At 44.8% G+C, this 16,074-nt stretch overlaps 1 protein-coding gene across 2 annotated transcripts in view; it reads left to right on the top strand.

Moving 5' to 3' along the window:
• Window positions 1-14,001, top strand: part of CNNM1 (cyclin and CBS domain divalent metal cation transport mediator 1) — a 56,297-nt gene extending 42,296 nt beyond the window's left edge. For both annotated transcript variants that reach the window (XM_012768161.3, XM_012768150.3), the window contains 5 exons: window positions 530-693; window positions 8,057-8,240; window positions 8,393-8,539; window positions 10,256-10,351; window positions 11,547-14,001. In XM_012768161.3, coding sequence (XP_012623615.1) covers window positions 530-693; window positions 8,057-8,240; window positions 8,393-8,539; window positions 10,256-10,351; window positions 11,547-11,626 — 671 coding nt within the window. In that variant the 3' untranslated portion in view covers window positions 11,627-14,001. The remainder of the gene's footprint in view (window positions 1-529; window positions 694-8,056; window positions 8,241-8,392; window positions 8,540-10,255; window positions 10,352-11,546) is intronic.
• The last annotated feature ends 2,073 nt before the right edge of the window (window positions 14,002-16,074 follow it).

Below are 16,074 nucleotides of genomic sequence, written 5' to 3'. Positions count from 1 at the left end.
GACCTGAGTTATCCCCACCAAAATGCATCACCGCAGTGGGGACTGTCTGTCTGTGCTGTGACAGATGGTTTTGAGGGCACACCTGCGGCCTTGGCCTTTCTCAAACAAGGTGTGTGAGTGGAGGTTGTGTAAAATACCTTGCCATGGAAGTGGGTCTCGTGATCTGCGGTAGCAAACCACGCTCGCAGCACCGACCGCATCTCATTCGGGGTCCTCCTGCACCTAACCTGAAGGCAGGGACAAGAATCTGTCTGGGGAAACAAACACACCAGCTCCTAACTAGGAGAGGTTGCGGGGAGCAGCCCCAGCCACATGGAGCCGTGAGTTCTGTTGGGTATTTGCTCCTCGTAGGAATAAACATCAGCAAAGCAGCTCAACTCCTTCCTGGGCTCCACCACCCACTGTTGCCGTTGCCTGAAAGTCCTATGGGACCTCGGTAAACAACACCTCTCTCTCTCCCTCTTTCCACTCCCTCTCCCTCCTGCCCACCCACCCCTTGTCTTTTCTCCCTCTCCCTCACCATCTGCAGTAAACCGGTCCCCTTCGCGCTGCAGCGGATTGAATCGCTCTGAGTCTCCAAACCGTGAGCGCAGCGACTTTGGGGGCAGCAACACCCAGCTGTTCGGCAGCAACAACAACCTCTACACGCCAGACTACTCAGTCCACATCCTGAGCGACGTGCAGTTTGTAAAGGTAACTGCCCCGGGAAGGCAGTCCTCTCTCCTAGTGGGGGAGTGGGGACCAGGAGACTCTGCCAGATGCATGGTGTGCATCCCACTCCCCCCGTTCCAATATGGTGATGTGGGTGGCAATTGCTCCCAGCTTTATAAAGGCCCTGTTTCCAGTAAGCTTTATTACTGATCATTATTTGTCAATTTTTAAAGAACTCCTGACCCCTACTTTGCATGTGGGGAAACTGAGGCACAAAGCCCCCTAAGATGAGCTTGCATGAGACAGTGAGATAAGTTGCTGCCAGAACTGTTTCCTTTGGATCCTCCACCATTGGCACCCATTTGGTTTTGTTCTTTTTTTTTCAAGATAAATTTACAAGTGATTAATAAACCATGTATATAGAAGAAACCATGCTATGATTTTTACATATGATAATATACTTTTACACCTTAATATTGAAAGTCTAAAACACAATTGAGCCTATATGTTAACTGAAAAAATTTTGTAGTAACTAATTAAAATTTTTCTAGTAACTAAAGTAACACCCCCCTTAAGAGCACTGAGCTATTTGAAGAGAACCATTCTCAAATGCCATGGAGAGAGGCAGCAAGGCTCGTTGCCTTGTAATTAAAGAGGAGGGGAGCTATTTCTTCATGTCCTTCACTGGGATTGTCATTGCACAGGAGCCTTCTAAAAATTCCCCTTTTCTCTTGTTTCCTTAAGTTTAGTTTTATTTTCTAGCATTCTGGAAACCATTATAAAATTAGACCTGAGCACTGGCTAGAGTCCCATTTATCCCAGTCCAACAAAATACCCAGTGAGCTCACTCGGTAACTGTTGTCCCAGTTGTAGGCTGGGAGGTATACTGAAATCACAAAGGTGGGAGAATTTCCTTCCCTTCTATCCAGAACACACGCCCTGATTATTTGGATAACAGTGAGTGGCTGGCTTTCTGTGTTCCAGAACTATGTGGATACCCTGAGCTAAAACTGACTTCAGCCAATTAAAGTTCCCATGAAAGTAACCATTGAATGCTACCAGAGTTGGGGACAGAACCTGGAGGCTAGGGAGGGTAATAACTACTGTTTGTGGGTTGCTCTGTGCAAGGCACTTTGCTGAGCCCTGTGTCTGAATTATCCATTTAATCTCACAGCCACCAATGAGGTAAGTTCTACTTCATTCCCATTTTATAGATGAAGAGTTTGGGGCTTACGGAGCATAAGGTCACATAGTTTATATTTTGAAGTGGCAGAGCCATGCTTCCAAGTTGAGTCTTTCTGCCTCCAGAGTCCAAACCCTGAAATCACTTTGCTTTAGGGAGAGTTGTAGGAAATCAGAACTGAAGGAGCCAGGGAGAAGTGACTTTAGGAACTAACCATCAACACTTACAGGTGTGCATGACTGTGGACATTCACCAAGTCTAATGTGCCAAGGAGGTTAAATAACCCTTAGAAAACCGCAGCCCCCCGATGGCATCCAGTCTTGAAACCCTTTCTTTGCTAATGCAGACCTTGGTTTGTGGGAAAAGAAAAGGAACATCATAATATGAATGTGGGTCAACAAATATTTCATGAATGCCTGCTCTGTGCGAGGCATTGATGGGGTACTGTGGAGAAGACAGCGAGCTGCTGCCTTTCAGGAGCTTGCATGCTAATGGAGAGGAAGATGATTAACAAGTAACCACATCAATGACCTAGGTAATTTCAGGCAATGATAAGGGCCCTGAAGGAAATAAACAGAGCTGTGGGATAGACAGTGACTGGGCAGACAAGGCAGGAAGGCTGCTCTTAAAATGAGTGTTACAACAGGCTGAGAAAAGGATATTTTTACAGAAAGGAGAAGTGGGGAGAATGTTCAAGATAGGAACAGCAGAGGCAGGAAGGAGCTAGGCAGAGGGTCTGAGTGCTGGCCCATGGTGCAAAGGCAGAGGCTGGAGCAAGATGAGAATGGAGTTTCAGAGGCAGTGTCGCCTGGTATCTTTAGGCCTTAGTAAGGAATGTGGATTCTATTTTAAGTGCATTTGGGATTATTTTATTTATTTCAGCATGTTACGGGGGTAGAAATGTTTATGTTACATACATTGCCTTTGCCCTACCCAAGTGAGAGCTTCAAGCATGTCCATCCCCCAGACTGTGCACACTGCACTCATTAGGTGTGTATATACCTATCCCCTCCTTCCCCCCTACCTGCCCAACACCTGATGAATGTTACTACTATATGTGCAGGTAAGTGTTGATCAGTTAATACCAATTTGATGGTGAGTACATGTGGTGCTTGTTTTTCCATTCTTATGATACTTCATTTAGTAGAATGGGCTCCAGCTCTATCCAGGATAATATAAGAGGTGTTAGATCGCCATTGTTTTTTGTGGCTGAGTAGAACTTCATGGTATACATAATATCACATTTTATCAATCCACTCATGTATTGTTGGGCACTTGGATTGTTTCCATATCTTTGCAATTGTGAATTGTGCCACTAAAAACATTCGAGTGCAGATGTCTTTTTATAGAATGTCTTTTTTTTCCTTTGGGTAGATGCCCAGTAATGGGATTGCTGGATCAAATGGTAGTTCTACTTGTAGCTCTTTGAGGTATCTCCATATTGCTTTCCACAGAGGTTGTACTAGTTTGCAGCCCCACCAGCAGTGTATGAGTGTTCCTATCTCCCTGCATCCATGCCAACATTTATTGTTTTGGGACTTTTTGATAATGGCCATTCTCACTGGAGTTAAGTGATATCTGATTATGGTTTTGATTTGCATTTCCCTGATGATTAGAGATATTGAGCATTTTTTCATATGTTTGTTAGCCATTAGTCTATCTTCTTTTGAAAAGTTTCTGTTCATGTCCTTTGCCCACTTTTTGATAGGGTTGTTTGATTTTTTTCTTGCTTGTTTTCCTGAGTTCTATATAGAGTCTAGTTATCAGCCCTTTATCGGATGTGTAGCATGTGAGTATTTTCTCCCATTCTATAGCTTATCTGTTTGCTCTCATGATAGTTTCCTTGGCTGTACAGAAGCTTTTTAATTTGATCAGGCCCCATTTATTTATTTTTGTTGTTGCTATGATTGCATTTGGAGTCTTCTTCATAAATTCTTTACCTATGCCAATGTCCATAAGGGTTTTTACAACATTTTCTTCTGGAATTCTTATAGTTTCATGTGTTAGGCTTAAGTCTGTTATCCACAATGAGTTGATTTTTGTGAGAGGTGAAAGGTGCAGATCCTGTTTCAGTCTTATACATGTGGAAGAAAAATTCACTAAAGAAGTTGAAATATTAAAGAAAAATCAAACAGAACTTCTTGACCAAGATGCCCATCACCATCTGGTGGCTGTATCCCTAAACTGCAGCCTGTGTTTTAAGGGATGAATAAACTGCCTGAAAGTTGAAAATATAAGCAGAACATCATAAAATGTCAGGAGATATCATATTAGCCTAAAGGTTAACTTCTGGACACCTTGGCTGCTAAGGCAAAATGTCCAAAAGGGCATCCTTGCTTTTTGCTAGCTTAAAGATAAATACACTTCCATTTCCTTTGTAAGTTTGAGGTACTTGAATTCTTAACTGGTTAATATATAAGAGAAGACAATTTGAATTCAAGCTATTTCTAATAAATGCTTTACCTACAACAGTGAAAACAAAAACATGTTATCTTTTGAAAAGTGGTTTGATTCCCTCAATCAACTAAATCAGTATTTGTTGAGCATTAACGATGGTTCTGGGTACCATGAGATGTAATAAAGAAATATAAATCCAATAAAAATATTAAAATATATCCTGTGCCTTATAAGTAGATTCAGATCTGGTTAGAGAGAGGAAACTTAAGTTAAATAGCAGTGACCCATGCAGGGTAGTATCTAATTGATGACAAAATTATGCAGCATTTTTTAAGCACTATATTGGCTGGACAATGTACTGGACCTTTAGGAACTGGGAAAGAATAACAGAGGAGTACAGGCAATGCCATGCAGGGGGGACACCCTAAACAGGAGTGTAGAAGGCAGGTAGACACTGTGCATTCAAGGGTCTGGGAAGAGAGAGGAGCAAGGCTGGACCCGTGGCCCTGCACTGGGGGGCAGTGAGAACGCTGCTGGCCGGGCAAGGCCAGGTCACCAAACCTGGGCACAGCAGTTCAGGTTGGGCTGTGAGACCTCCGCTGTCCAGTGCAGCAGCCACAGGTGGTGGTTGAATGCATGAAATGTGGCTTATTCAGATCAATGTGCTATAAGTATGAAATACACATCGGACTTCAAAGAAAATTCCTCATTAATAATTTTAAATTATTTATATGTGGAAGTGAAATTATTTTGGATATATTGGGATATACATGAAATATTAAAATTAACTTCACCTATTTCTTTTTACTGTTTTTTTTTTTTGCAACTGCTAGAAAATTTTAAATTACCCATGTGAATCATGTTATATTTCTATTTGACAGTGCCATGACTAGCTTCTTTCTAGCTAAAAAGAAGTTGTCATAGGTTTTTAACAAAGGGAGGGAACAGATGAGAAGTGGTGCTTGAATCTAGAAATGCAGCTGGGAGAAGCCGAGCAGAGGTTGCTTCCCTGAATACATTTTCCAGAGTGGTGCCTTGTCAACAATTTCTTTTAAGGCAACGTGTTGACATGGCAGTAGTTCGTGGGGTTTTTTTTAATTTAAAAAGAGGAAACAGTGTGAAAGCGAGGCTGTGAGATACTTAGAGGAGGTAACCAATAGGTGGTACCTTTCCTTTTATATAACCACCCACCAACTGTGCAGACCCTCACCCAACCCCTGCTCCTCACAGTGTGCCCGGCCAACCACCCACTATGCTCATCTTCATACGCCCTGTGGTGCTTCTTCCCACTAATATTAGATCCTGGCGGTGGTTGGCTCAGTCTTCTCTGTGGCATCCCTGACAAGTGGTAGTTTAACCTCTGTGTGAGTGCCTCCAATGACAGGGACTCAGCACCTGACAAGGAACCCTATTTCATTTACTCAGTATTATTACCAAGAATGATACTTTATTCCCATCCTTTCCTCCAAAACAATCCTTAAAGAGAGGGTTAGAGTTCCTGAATCCTTGATTCCAGGTAACTGGAGGGGCATGTCACTGTTTCATAAGAGCAGAGAGAGAGTGAGTGGTACAGCTCACCGCTGGCACAACCTGAGCAGGACCTTTCCAAGAATTAATAAATTCGTTAAATAAGAGAGAGAATTCGCAGCAGTGGTCACTCCCACGAGGCTGTTCTAGCTAGGGGGACGCAGCCAATCTACCAAGCAAATCCATTTCAAAATCAAACCAAAACGCACTCCTTCCTTCTCTCTTCCTCCTCTCTTTTCTTCACTCACTGTCTCTTTTCTTCCTTTTCCCATCGTCCCTACTTGGAATCTCCCTCCATCCCCTACTTTCTCTTTTATTTTTTTTGGTTGTGGATTTACTTTCCCAAAACCTAGTCTTGCCTTCACAGCACTTCTAGTCACACTGGCTCTGGGGGCAGAGGGGACGCTGCTCCTTCCCCCGTGCCCACCTCATGGTGTGCCCTGGACAGTTAGACATAGTGAAATGGTAAGTTTCACTCGGTCTTTGAAATGTGTGCTCATTATAAAGTCAGACTGTGAGACATATATGTGGACATCTTTTAAACAATCATTCCTAACAGTCGTATAACACACTCACTTACATAATCTCATTATCTCCGGGCCTCTTTTACAAGCTCAGAGAAGTTAACGATTTGGTCAAAGTCCTCAGCTTGAAAGTGGCAAAACTGGAACTTGAACCTTAGCCTTGAGCAGGCATTGTGCTTCTTGCCATATTTTCTAGGTGCAGGGTCATTTGGCCTTCTTTGACTAAACTAGAAGCCAAATCTATACTAACTACTTTAAAGAGCCCAAATAGAGTAAGATCACCTGCTTTGGGGGCTTATCAAGTGTCATTTAGGAAATTTTCTTGCCCTTTGGTGTTAGGGCCAAATTTCCCCAGCTTTGGGGTAAATTTTGGAACCCAACTTTTTACTTCCCAGCAGAGGGAGCTGCAAAAGTCAGGTGTTCTCAATAAGGACATTGAGTCTGTTGAAGACTTTGTGTAAGTGCTAAGTGGAGACACATGGCTCTATGTCATAATAACCTGAAAAATATCAAAGCCAATTGTTAACACTTTGCTGCTCTTTATCCTTTAAAATCTTTTAGAGGGGAAAAAAAACAAAACCTGAGTAGGGCCTGTGTCTGATTCTAACTAGGTCTTAAGTCAGTGGTCTCAAAGGGTGATTGATCTCCAGACCAGCGGCATCAGCATCAGCATCACCAGGAACTTTCTAGAAATGCAAATTCTCAGTCTCTACCCCAGACCTAGTGAATTAGAAACTTTGGGAGTTGGGCCAGCAATCTTGTTTTAATAAGCCTTTCAGGTAATTCCAATGATGAGGTTTGAGATTTGAACCATCAAGAGAACTATATTTGCCCACTCAAATGGGTGGCAGTATGATTAGAAGCCTGGAATCTCTGCATATATGTGTGCCATAAATGTTGCAAAAAGACATACACTCTTAATATGTGTTTTGTAATTGGATTATATGTGCTTCGAATTTGCTTGCTTCTCATATAAAATATCCTGAAGTTTGTTAAAGAAGAAAGGATTGATAATGTGCAGGAAAGTAATGGGTCCTGTCAGCAGCAGACAAGAGTCCACTGTGGAAAGAGACCTTACCTGATAGCAAGCCAACTTTAGGCCCACTCTCCATCCCAGTGTGTAAACCTGAGTCATCTCCTCTCTTATGTCCAGCCAGAAATCTTTACTCTTCCGACATGTAATGCCAGTCCTGCCACTAAAGGCATAGGGAGCAGAATTTGTAGCTTTGCCAGTTCTCTAGCTTTAATGCAGTGAAGAAGGGACGAAAACACTAGGAAATAGTAGGACTTGGGAAGGTTATTGTGCCATGTGCCATTTTCATTTTTCCCCCAAGGGCAGACAGTGATTAGCAGTATCACATTCCTATACAGGGTGGTACAAAAATTTAGCTGTTTTCACTGGAAACAAGGATTCACAGTGCTGGTTGATGTAAATATGTTTTAAACTTCTCCATGGGCAAACACCGCCCCCCCCCCCACGCTAACTGCAGATGCCATGTGTCCCCTCCACAGTCTCAGGAGAAGGTTTGGCTCTTCCAGGAGCCAGTAAAACATGAACAGTGGGAACTGGTAGCAAATAAGCAAAGGGCCCCTCATCGTCCCTCAACTGCTGGGCCGGTCCGGCGTGGGTAAGGCCCCCTGTTCATGCATCTCAGGCCTCAGAGGCCAGGGGTCCCACAGCATCCCAGTGGGGCTGCTTCTGAGCTCAGGAAGGCTGGCTGCAGCAGGGAAGGCTCTGCCCAGCTACCCCAGAGCCTCTGCCCGCTCCTTCCAGATCACACGGCAGCAGTATCAGAATGCACTCACCGCCTGCCACATGGACAGCTCACCCCAGTCCCCTGACATGGAGGCCTTCACTGACGGAGACTCCACCAAGGCCCCCACAACTCGGGGCACACCCCTGACCCCCAAGGATGACCCTGTCGCCACACTCCTGAGCAACAGGAACAGTCTGCCGTGTAAGTCTGTTGAGCAGATGGGCCGGGCTGGTGTGGGGTGAGGACATCCCTGCCTTCCTCCACCAGCCTTGCCCAGAGCTGATCTCTTGTGCCTCCTGGAGCCTCAGGTCTTCTCCAAGGCAGAGAGGCAATGCGCTGACTGTCCTCCCTAGGCAGCCGTTCAGATGGGCTGCGAAGCCCCAGCGAGGTCGTGTACTTGAGGATGGAGGAGATGGCCTTCACCCAAGAGGAAATGACTGACTTCGAGGAGCACAGTACACAGCAGCTCTCGCTGTCACCTGCAGCTGTGCCCACAACAGGTCAGGGAGAGTGGCCTGGGCCCAGAGGGGCAAGGGGGATCATCGTCCTTGGGAACTGGGATGGCTCAGGGTAAGCTGGGTAATGGGGAGCCCTGGGGCGCCAGCCCTGTGTTAAACCTCCCATCTCCTTACACAGCCAGGGAAAGGAAACTAACATTTGCTGAGCATCTACCATGCACCAGGCCTTGTCTAATTCATTCTCCCAGGAAAACTGTTTGGGCAGGCTTGGGAGCTATATTTCTGCCTGGATTCAGACCTTGGCTCCTTCGTTTAGGAGCTGTGCAATTTTAGGCAAGTACTTAACCTATGACTCAGATTCTTTTTCTTAATAGATAAGTTTCTTTATTTTAGTAGATATAAATCATGGTAGCTATCTCATGAAGTAGCTTTGGTTGTATGTGAGATAACACATTAAAGGCACTTGACAGTGTTTGGTACCATGCTTTATAAATATTAGGTCGTTACTATTAGACCTACCTCACAGATTAGGAAAATGAAGTCAGCCATCATTCTTACTGGCAGGACTCTTCCCTTCCTTTGGACCCAAGAAATCAAAGGTAGTCTGTAAGACCTTTCCTGGGGTCTCTGATCATATCATCTCCCTCAGAGAGATTGAATGCATCCTCGTCAGCGGTGTTGCTCTAAGCCTCCAGGGTCCCAGCAGTCCAGAGGTCCTCCTGTGTTTGCTTCACTGAGGTACACTTGCCCAAGCTGTCAGCAGCCTCCTGTGCTCACCCCCAGGCCAGCAATTCCCCTACCTGAACTTTCAGGCTAAATCCATAGTATGAGACCCCTCAAGTCCAGAGCAACAACCTGAAAAAATACTCATAGATATTTAAGGTCAATGAGACAGTATGTTTGAACTTGTGGCTAACCCAGAAAATCTGGGACACACATAGTCACCATTCCAGGACCTGAATTTAGAACTGATGTTCTTTTTCTCCCACACACACCAAATTTAGTAGCTGAAGCATGTAGCAAGAGAATGTAGCAAAGGAATAAGAACAGAAGTGATGGGGTAGTCGTTGGAGAGCATCTAGTCCACACTCCTCATGTGATACCTGAGGAACCCTGAGGCCCAGAGAAGGGAAATGGCTTGCCCAAGTCCAAATGCTGCATTAGAAGTGAACTTAGCCTCGTGGCTTTTGGTGCAGTGCATTATCCAACAGAACACTTTGCCTCCCTGGCTGGGTTCTTACTGTATTGGCAGTAGGGCTTGGCCTTCTTCTGGGTCCTGAGACTCTGTGGTTATCTGAATCCTCAGAGTCCTGTGGGAGAAGACCTGAGCATGCACTTAATTGTTATTGAACTCTGTGGCTTTCCAGGGTTTGTGCAAGTAGAAGAAAGAGACATCCCCACCTGTCCTCAAATGTGCTTTTTGTCTGGCAAAGATATTGGGTGGAGAATATATTGTTCTCTTCCACTCTTTCTTGTCAAAAGTGTTTGAGGAGAGGGAATCATTTCCCACTTCACGTGGATTTTTGGATTCCTGCTCCATCTCTTTGTTTCTTTTGTAGCACTAAAATGCCTCTTGCTAAATAATTAGAGCCAACACCTTCCTGGGCATCCTCCCTTGTTATGCCCACCCCTGCCTTGCGTCTTATCTGAAACTTTGACCTTCTGAGGGACCTCACCTAGAATCACCCTGCCTTGATCCCTGAGCTTGTAGGTTGAAACAACTTGAGTTCTCTCTTCTTTTCTTTCTGTCATCATCAGATAGTGAATGTTGTAACATCAACCTGGATACAGAAACCAGTCCTCTCAGTAGCGACTTTGAGGAAACCATGGGCAGGAGGCTGCTGAGAACCCTGAGTGAGTAGCTAGTTCTTCACCGCCATGAAAGCCACGCTGCTGTCCGTTAGTAGGCAAAGCATGTTAGGATCTTCCTCCTGGAAGAGGAACCGCTGACTCCTTTTGGAACCCTAATGAGGTCCAGTCATGGAAATCCACAGTTAGGCTTGGGCCGATACTGCAACCGTGATAGTTTGGGGATCTAGCCCATTGCAGTTGTTGGTCCTCCTGAACAAGAGTCTGCAAACCATGCCCACAGTCAATTCTGACCTTCCTATTTTTGTGAAAATTTATTGTATCATAGACCCATTTGTTAACCATGGCCACAATGGCAGAGTTGAGTACTTGTAACGGAGACCATATAGCCCACAAACCCATAACATGTACTATCTAGTCCTTTTAAGAAAGAATTAGTGTCCAGGAGACTCAATAAGAAAGAGAGCAACATCCTCCATAGATAGAAGTCAATGGTGGAGACAAGGTGCAAATATTCCTTCCTAAGAACAACATACCTGGGTACAGATTGCTCCTCCATTCTTGAGGACAATTATGTGATTATCCCCACCTGCCCCAATGTAAAAGGGAGGTTGCTTCAGCACTAGAGAATGCAGGTCCCTGGGAATGGCTCCCAGCTATTAGGTTCAGTCATGGAAATCCAGTCAGGCTTGGACCAGTACTGCACCCCTGATGCTTTGGGGATCTATCCTATTCAGTTGTTGGTCCTGTAGGACAGGAGTCTGCAAACCATGCCCACGGGTCAATTCTGACCTTCCTGTTTTTGCAAATAAAGATTTATTGAATTAGAGAATGTAGGTCCCTGGAAATGGCTCATGGGACATCAAAGACTGTGAGACCAATCCTTTGCCAAAATGTTTCTGGCAGTCAATGGGCCTGGGGCCCTCAGGGGTGGGGAAGGCATGGTCCTGAGGTATCATATGGGCTTTACTCAGTCCCCTCCAGAAAATCTCAATTCCAGGCACTAGCCTGGGTTTGTGGCTTTTCAGAGATGTCGTCTTATGTGGAAGGTGTATTCTAATCCTTCAAGATGTAAACATGCCAACATCAGCACCAGGATACAATGCAGATTAGTTTCAGCCAAGCTGTCAAGGGCTTTGTGTCTCTTTCTGCTTCCATTTGTAAGAGAGCTCAGACCACTGAGAGAGTGTGGATGTTCCCCCAGTCTTACAGGCTGATACTTACAAACCGTGTTTTTCAGGTGGTCAAAGAAGGAAGAAGTCACCAGATGGAGAGAGAACCTCTGAGGAGAACTCCAATTTAACGCCTCTGATCACATGACAGCAAAGCCAGCATTTGCTGGGTATGTGAGATTCCAGAGCTTTGGGGGAGAACCCACCTTCCCATCATCTGCTTCCCCTCAAGGCCTCCCACAGGTGACAGAACATTCTGCCTTCCTTTCCACCTCTTCACCCCTAGCTGTCGATTTGGCAGATTTTCCCTTGTTGCCTCCAGTTTGACTCAGAGCCTTGCCGTGGCCATAACGGAAGGAAGTGCCTCTAATGGAACATGCTAGAAATGGTTTTGTCTACAGCACAGTGTGGGACTGGAGATGACCCCAAGCTGACAATGCCACTTTGGGACCCTGATGCCATAGGACACCCATGTGCTGCAACTCACCATTCTTTCCTCCAGAACAAAATGATAACTTTCTACCATATTTCATGCTTAGCTTAACTCAGAACGTGCCACTAGTAGACAGGCACATGGGAGGACAGAGTAGCAGGTATGGAATTTAGCTCAGGGGACAGACCAAGAATTCCTCCAGAATTCAGGGCAGCAGGACTCAGCCATGTTGGTGCGTGACTGATGTTTCAGCACAGAAAACTGTCAGTGACTGGTTCCCTGTTGGATAAGGGTTCCAGCATTCTGAGGAAGTGAGTCTCAGCTAGAATGGAAAGAATGTGAGGTGGAACTTCAAGTCACTGTTTTTCCCAGGGATACATCTGTTTTGGCTCCCAGACAACAGTTATTAATCAGTCAATCAATCTGCTCTGGAAGAGGAGGAGCGGAGAGCAGAGAGACCCAGTTGGGAGCCAGAGATGGAACTTCAGGTGTTAAGTGCAAATCAAAGCAAGAGAAAAACAGAAGAAGAAAAAAAAACCTTACATGGAAAAATTCTAAGCCGTTAGTTAAAAGCAAGTTTAGCCATGATGAACCAAAGAGTGCCCAGGTCAGCCAGGAAAGATGCACGCTCTCGTGGGACTGCAATGTGTATGTATTACACAGGAACGTTGAAAAATCATTCTTTTTCATTCATCTGCACCTCCCACCCCTTACTATACCCTAGCAGGTCGGTTGAGTATACTTTATTCCAAACACTTACTAGATCTCTGGTTTTTCTCCTGGCTGCTGAGGCAGGTGCAATTCCAAGTATAACCACGAGATGGCAGAAAGACTGCACATACCTACTTCCAAGAATAAAATAGTCCTAATGAGGATCACAGCAAGCCTTAGGGAAAACTTGGAAGTGAAGTTTGTCTTTGATCTGTCTCCCTTTCTGATCTATCTCCCACTACTTGGATGCCCTCAGTCAGGTACCCAGCGATCAACTGCTGTTTGTGGAATCTTTAACTGTTCCCAAACTTTTCCCTGTGGCATACCTTCCCTCCCCTTCTTCCAAAACCATCACTTCCACCTCCCCACACCTATTCAATCAATAATCAGATGGGGAGGTTGCAGACTGGTAATTCCTCTGGGTTATTTGCATCTCAAAACAAAATGCTTACCCACAGGAACATTTAACTCAGGGGTCCTTAACTTGGGGTCCATCACCCCAGGGGGTCCATAGTTGGACTTCAGAGGGTCTATGAAACCCCTAAAACTGTCCGAATTTAGTGTATGTATTCTTGTATGTTTTCCAGAGCATTAAAGCTTTCATAATATTCTCAAAGGTCTTAGACCTACAAAGGATTTAAAAAAAAAAAAACAAAAAAAAAACACTATTTTAAATAGTGGAGCTTTCAGCCCAGAGTTTCTGCAATGCAGAGTGAAGTGAATACTGGGCACTTTGAGAGACAGAGTTTTAATTATGAGTGGTCTTCTCAAGTGGCCATCAACCAATGGGGGAGGCTGGCACCCACCAAGAGGTTTGAATCCTCAGAAATTCTTGGCACATTCTAGAATATCGTACATCCCACATAACTTTGTCCCCACTTCCCCAACAAACCAGAGCAGGTGTTGCAGACAGGAGGGCCACAGCATGTGGGAGCAGACTTTGGAGCTAGGGATGCCTTCTCCAGCAATGTATTGTTGACTTCAATGCACTCTTGCCTGGCCAGGCCTGGTGCGAGGCTCAGCAGTGCATGACTTCTCCTAGATAACTTCACAGCAATCCCCTCCCAACACCTGCTCTTGCCTGGTAGGAATAGACAATGTCAGCCCTCAGTGTTGGGTGCCTCAGTCCCAACCAGTATATGGTGAGTCTTGAGCAAGAACTGCCATCATGCAGTCTTCTTGCTCAGCTAGCCACTGGCCGGGGGGGCCTGCCTGGCTAGCCTTCCTTTCATTACCCCTTATGCCACGGAGTTCAGGCCACTGCTGTTGCATTACATCCATCCCTTTGCAGAATCCCTAAGGAGCCTGTCACCACTCCTCTCCCTATAGCCCCCAACCCCAACAAAGATTTTCTTCAGGTAAAAAAAAAAAAAAAAGAATTTTAAAATAGAGCATTTATGAAGGCTCAATAATTGTAAATAATTTTTAAATAAAGTGAAAATGCCTTTCCTGGAATGTGGCTGTTTTCCTTGCCCTGGAATGTTGGAGATTGAAGTGGCTTCTTTTGAGATGCAGGTTGGGTGCTGCACATGTGCAATTTTCTCACCGGTGGCCCACCTGTCTGAAAGGCACGCCTCTCAAGGCCAGGTGTGAGGCTGCAGTAAGGTTACAGTAAAGCCCTGGCATTCTACTTTGGGAGGTCAGATGGGTAAGATTTTGCAGGAGCAAATGCCAGCAATGGGAAGTAAAACCCAAACAAGAAGCTGGAGTGTGCATGAAGACAAAGTAGGAGGCCTGAGAAAACACTGAGAAGGGCTGGCATGTGTTGAACTCATGTGATGGGTAAAAAAAAAAAAAAAACGGTACTGGGTGCCATCTGAGTTGAGGGTCTTAAGAGGCTAGACCCAGACAAGCCCCCGAGACAATGTGCTGGTCACAATGGCTCACTTTTGCAGACCCTTCAGAAAGGAGTCAAAGTGGCAGAACTCCAGCAGCTTCCAACCAAAGGCTGGGGAAAGAAACACAGGAGCGGGTCAGGCTTATTGGTCAGTTTTAAACTAATGCAGGAGGGCGGGAACAACCAGACAGGTGGGAAGCTGTGTTTGGGCATTTAATATCTGTGTAGGAGGAAGTCTGCAATCTGACACCTACTACCAATTTCTCAAACCGGCAAACTGGACAATTAGTGACCTATGCCAGATGGCTTAAGATTCTTCTCAGGAATCTCAATAGAGGCTATTCATTTCATTAACAATAATAAATGATCATAACTATTTTGCTTAGGGCTTTATGTGCCAAGTATTGTGTTAAGTATCCATTAGCTCCTTTCTTTCTCAAAACCACACTGGGAAGGGGGTGTTACTGAGAGGTTGGATGACTTGCTGAAGGTTACACAACTGGCAGGGCCTGGAGGTCTGAGTGCCCTCCTGGTTAGCAGGCAAAATCTGTGAAACAATCCTACCTCTGAAATTCACAGTGAACATCTGCATGTCAGGGGCCCTAAAGAGTCCTATAGCTTTTCCCAAACTTACACAGAGCCTTTTCACATAAATACTCTGAACAGTCAGAGGAAACTAGAACACAGTGGGGGCCACACTAACCAAAGGATCTGTAAGAATAGAATTAAGAAGGCCAAATCCCAATCAAAACTGGAGCTTTTTTCTTTTCTTTTCTTTTCTTTTTTTAAGCTACAGCTGCTGGAACAAGAGAGACTGGGGCTTTTTTTAAGTGCCAAAAACATTTTAGCACTTTGGTACTGGCACTTAGGTTTAAAGAAGTGTTTAATGGCTTTAGCACCCCACTAAAGAGAAAAATTTAATTTAAATTATCCCTAATAAGAGAAATTAAATAAGATTTTGTCAGGTAGGATTGCTCTTTGGAGAGCCACAATCCATTTTAATATATCAGACTATTTTTGCCCCAAAGAACCAACTCTTGCCCTCGTGGAAGTACTATCACCCCCTTGGTGAATGCATACTTTAAAGTTATGTTTGCAGAGAACGACAGGGGATAGACACAAGGTAGAATCATTCAACTTCTACTTTGGCTGCTTTCCCTTACAAGCATCTTTAAATTGGAAGAAAAAATACTGATTTGTTCAGAAGGCAGGAGGAGAGCATCTAATCATGCTCAGTCAGTTCACATCCACCAGTCCAATCACACATGTGCAGAGCAAGTGCCCTCTGAAGGACTGCAGGGGCTCCAGCCAAATGAGGAAGGATCTGGAAACCATATCCTGCGCAGAAACACTGAAGAATGGGAGGAGAGGGGGTTCACAAGGAAAAGCATAATCAAGGAATAACAACTACTTTCAAATATTTGAAAGGTCATCAGAATTGCCAGAAGACTTACTGTCTATGGTTCAAAGGAAGGAGGAAGGGGTTTCACAAAGGGGATCAAATTCTGGTTCAAGGTAAGAGATCTTTATTATTAAAGGGCTCCATCAACAGAATGGGATGGATGCCTCACCAAGCACCAAAAGAACCCACCAACAACCCCTGGTTGAAGATGAT

This window comes from Microcebus murinus, chromosome 14, assembly GCF_040939455.1.
Source record: "Microcebus murinus isolate Inina chromosome 14, M.murinus_Inina_mat1.0, whole genome shotgun sequence".
Taxonomy (NCBI): Eukaryota; Metazoa; Chordata; class Mammalia; order Primates; family Cheirogaleidae; genus Microcebus; species Microcebus murinus.
The sequence above is the reverse complement of the archived record's forward strand: the minus strand, read 5'-3'. Positions and strand labels throughout refer to the sequence as shown.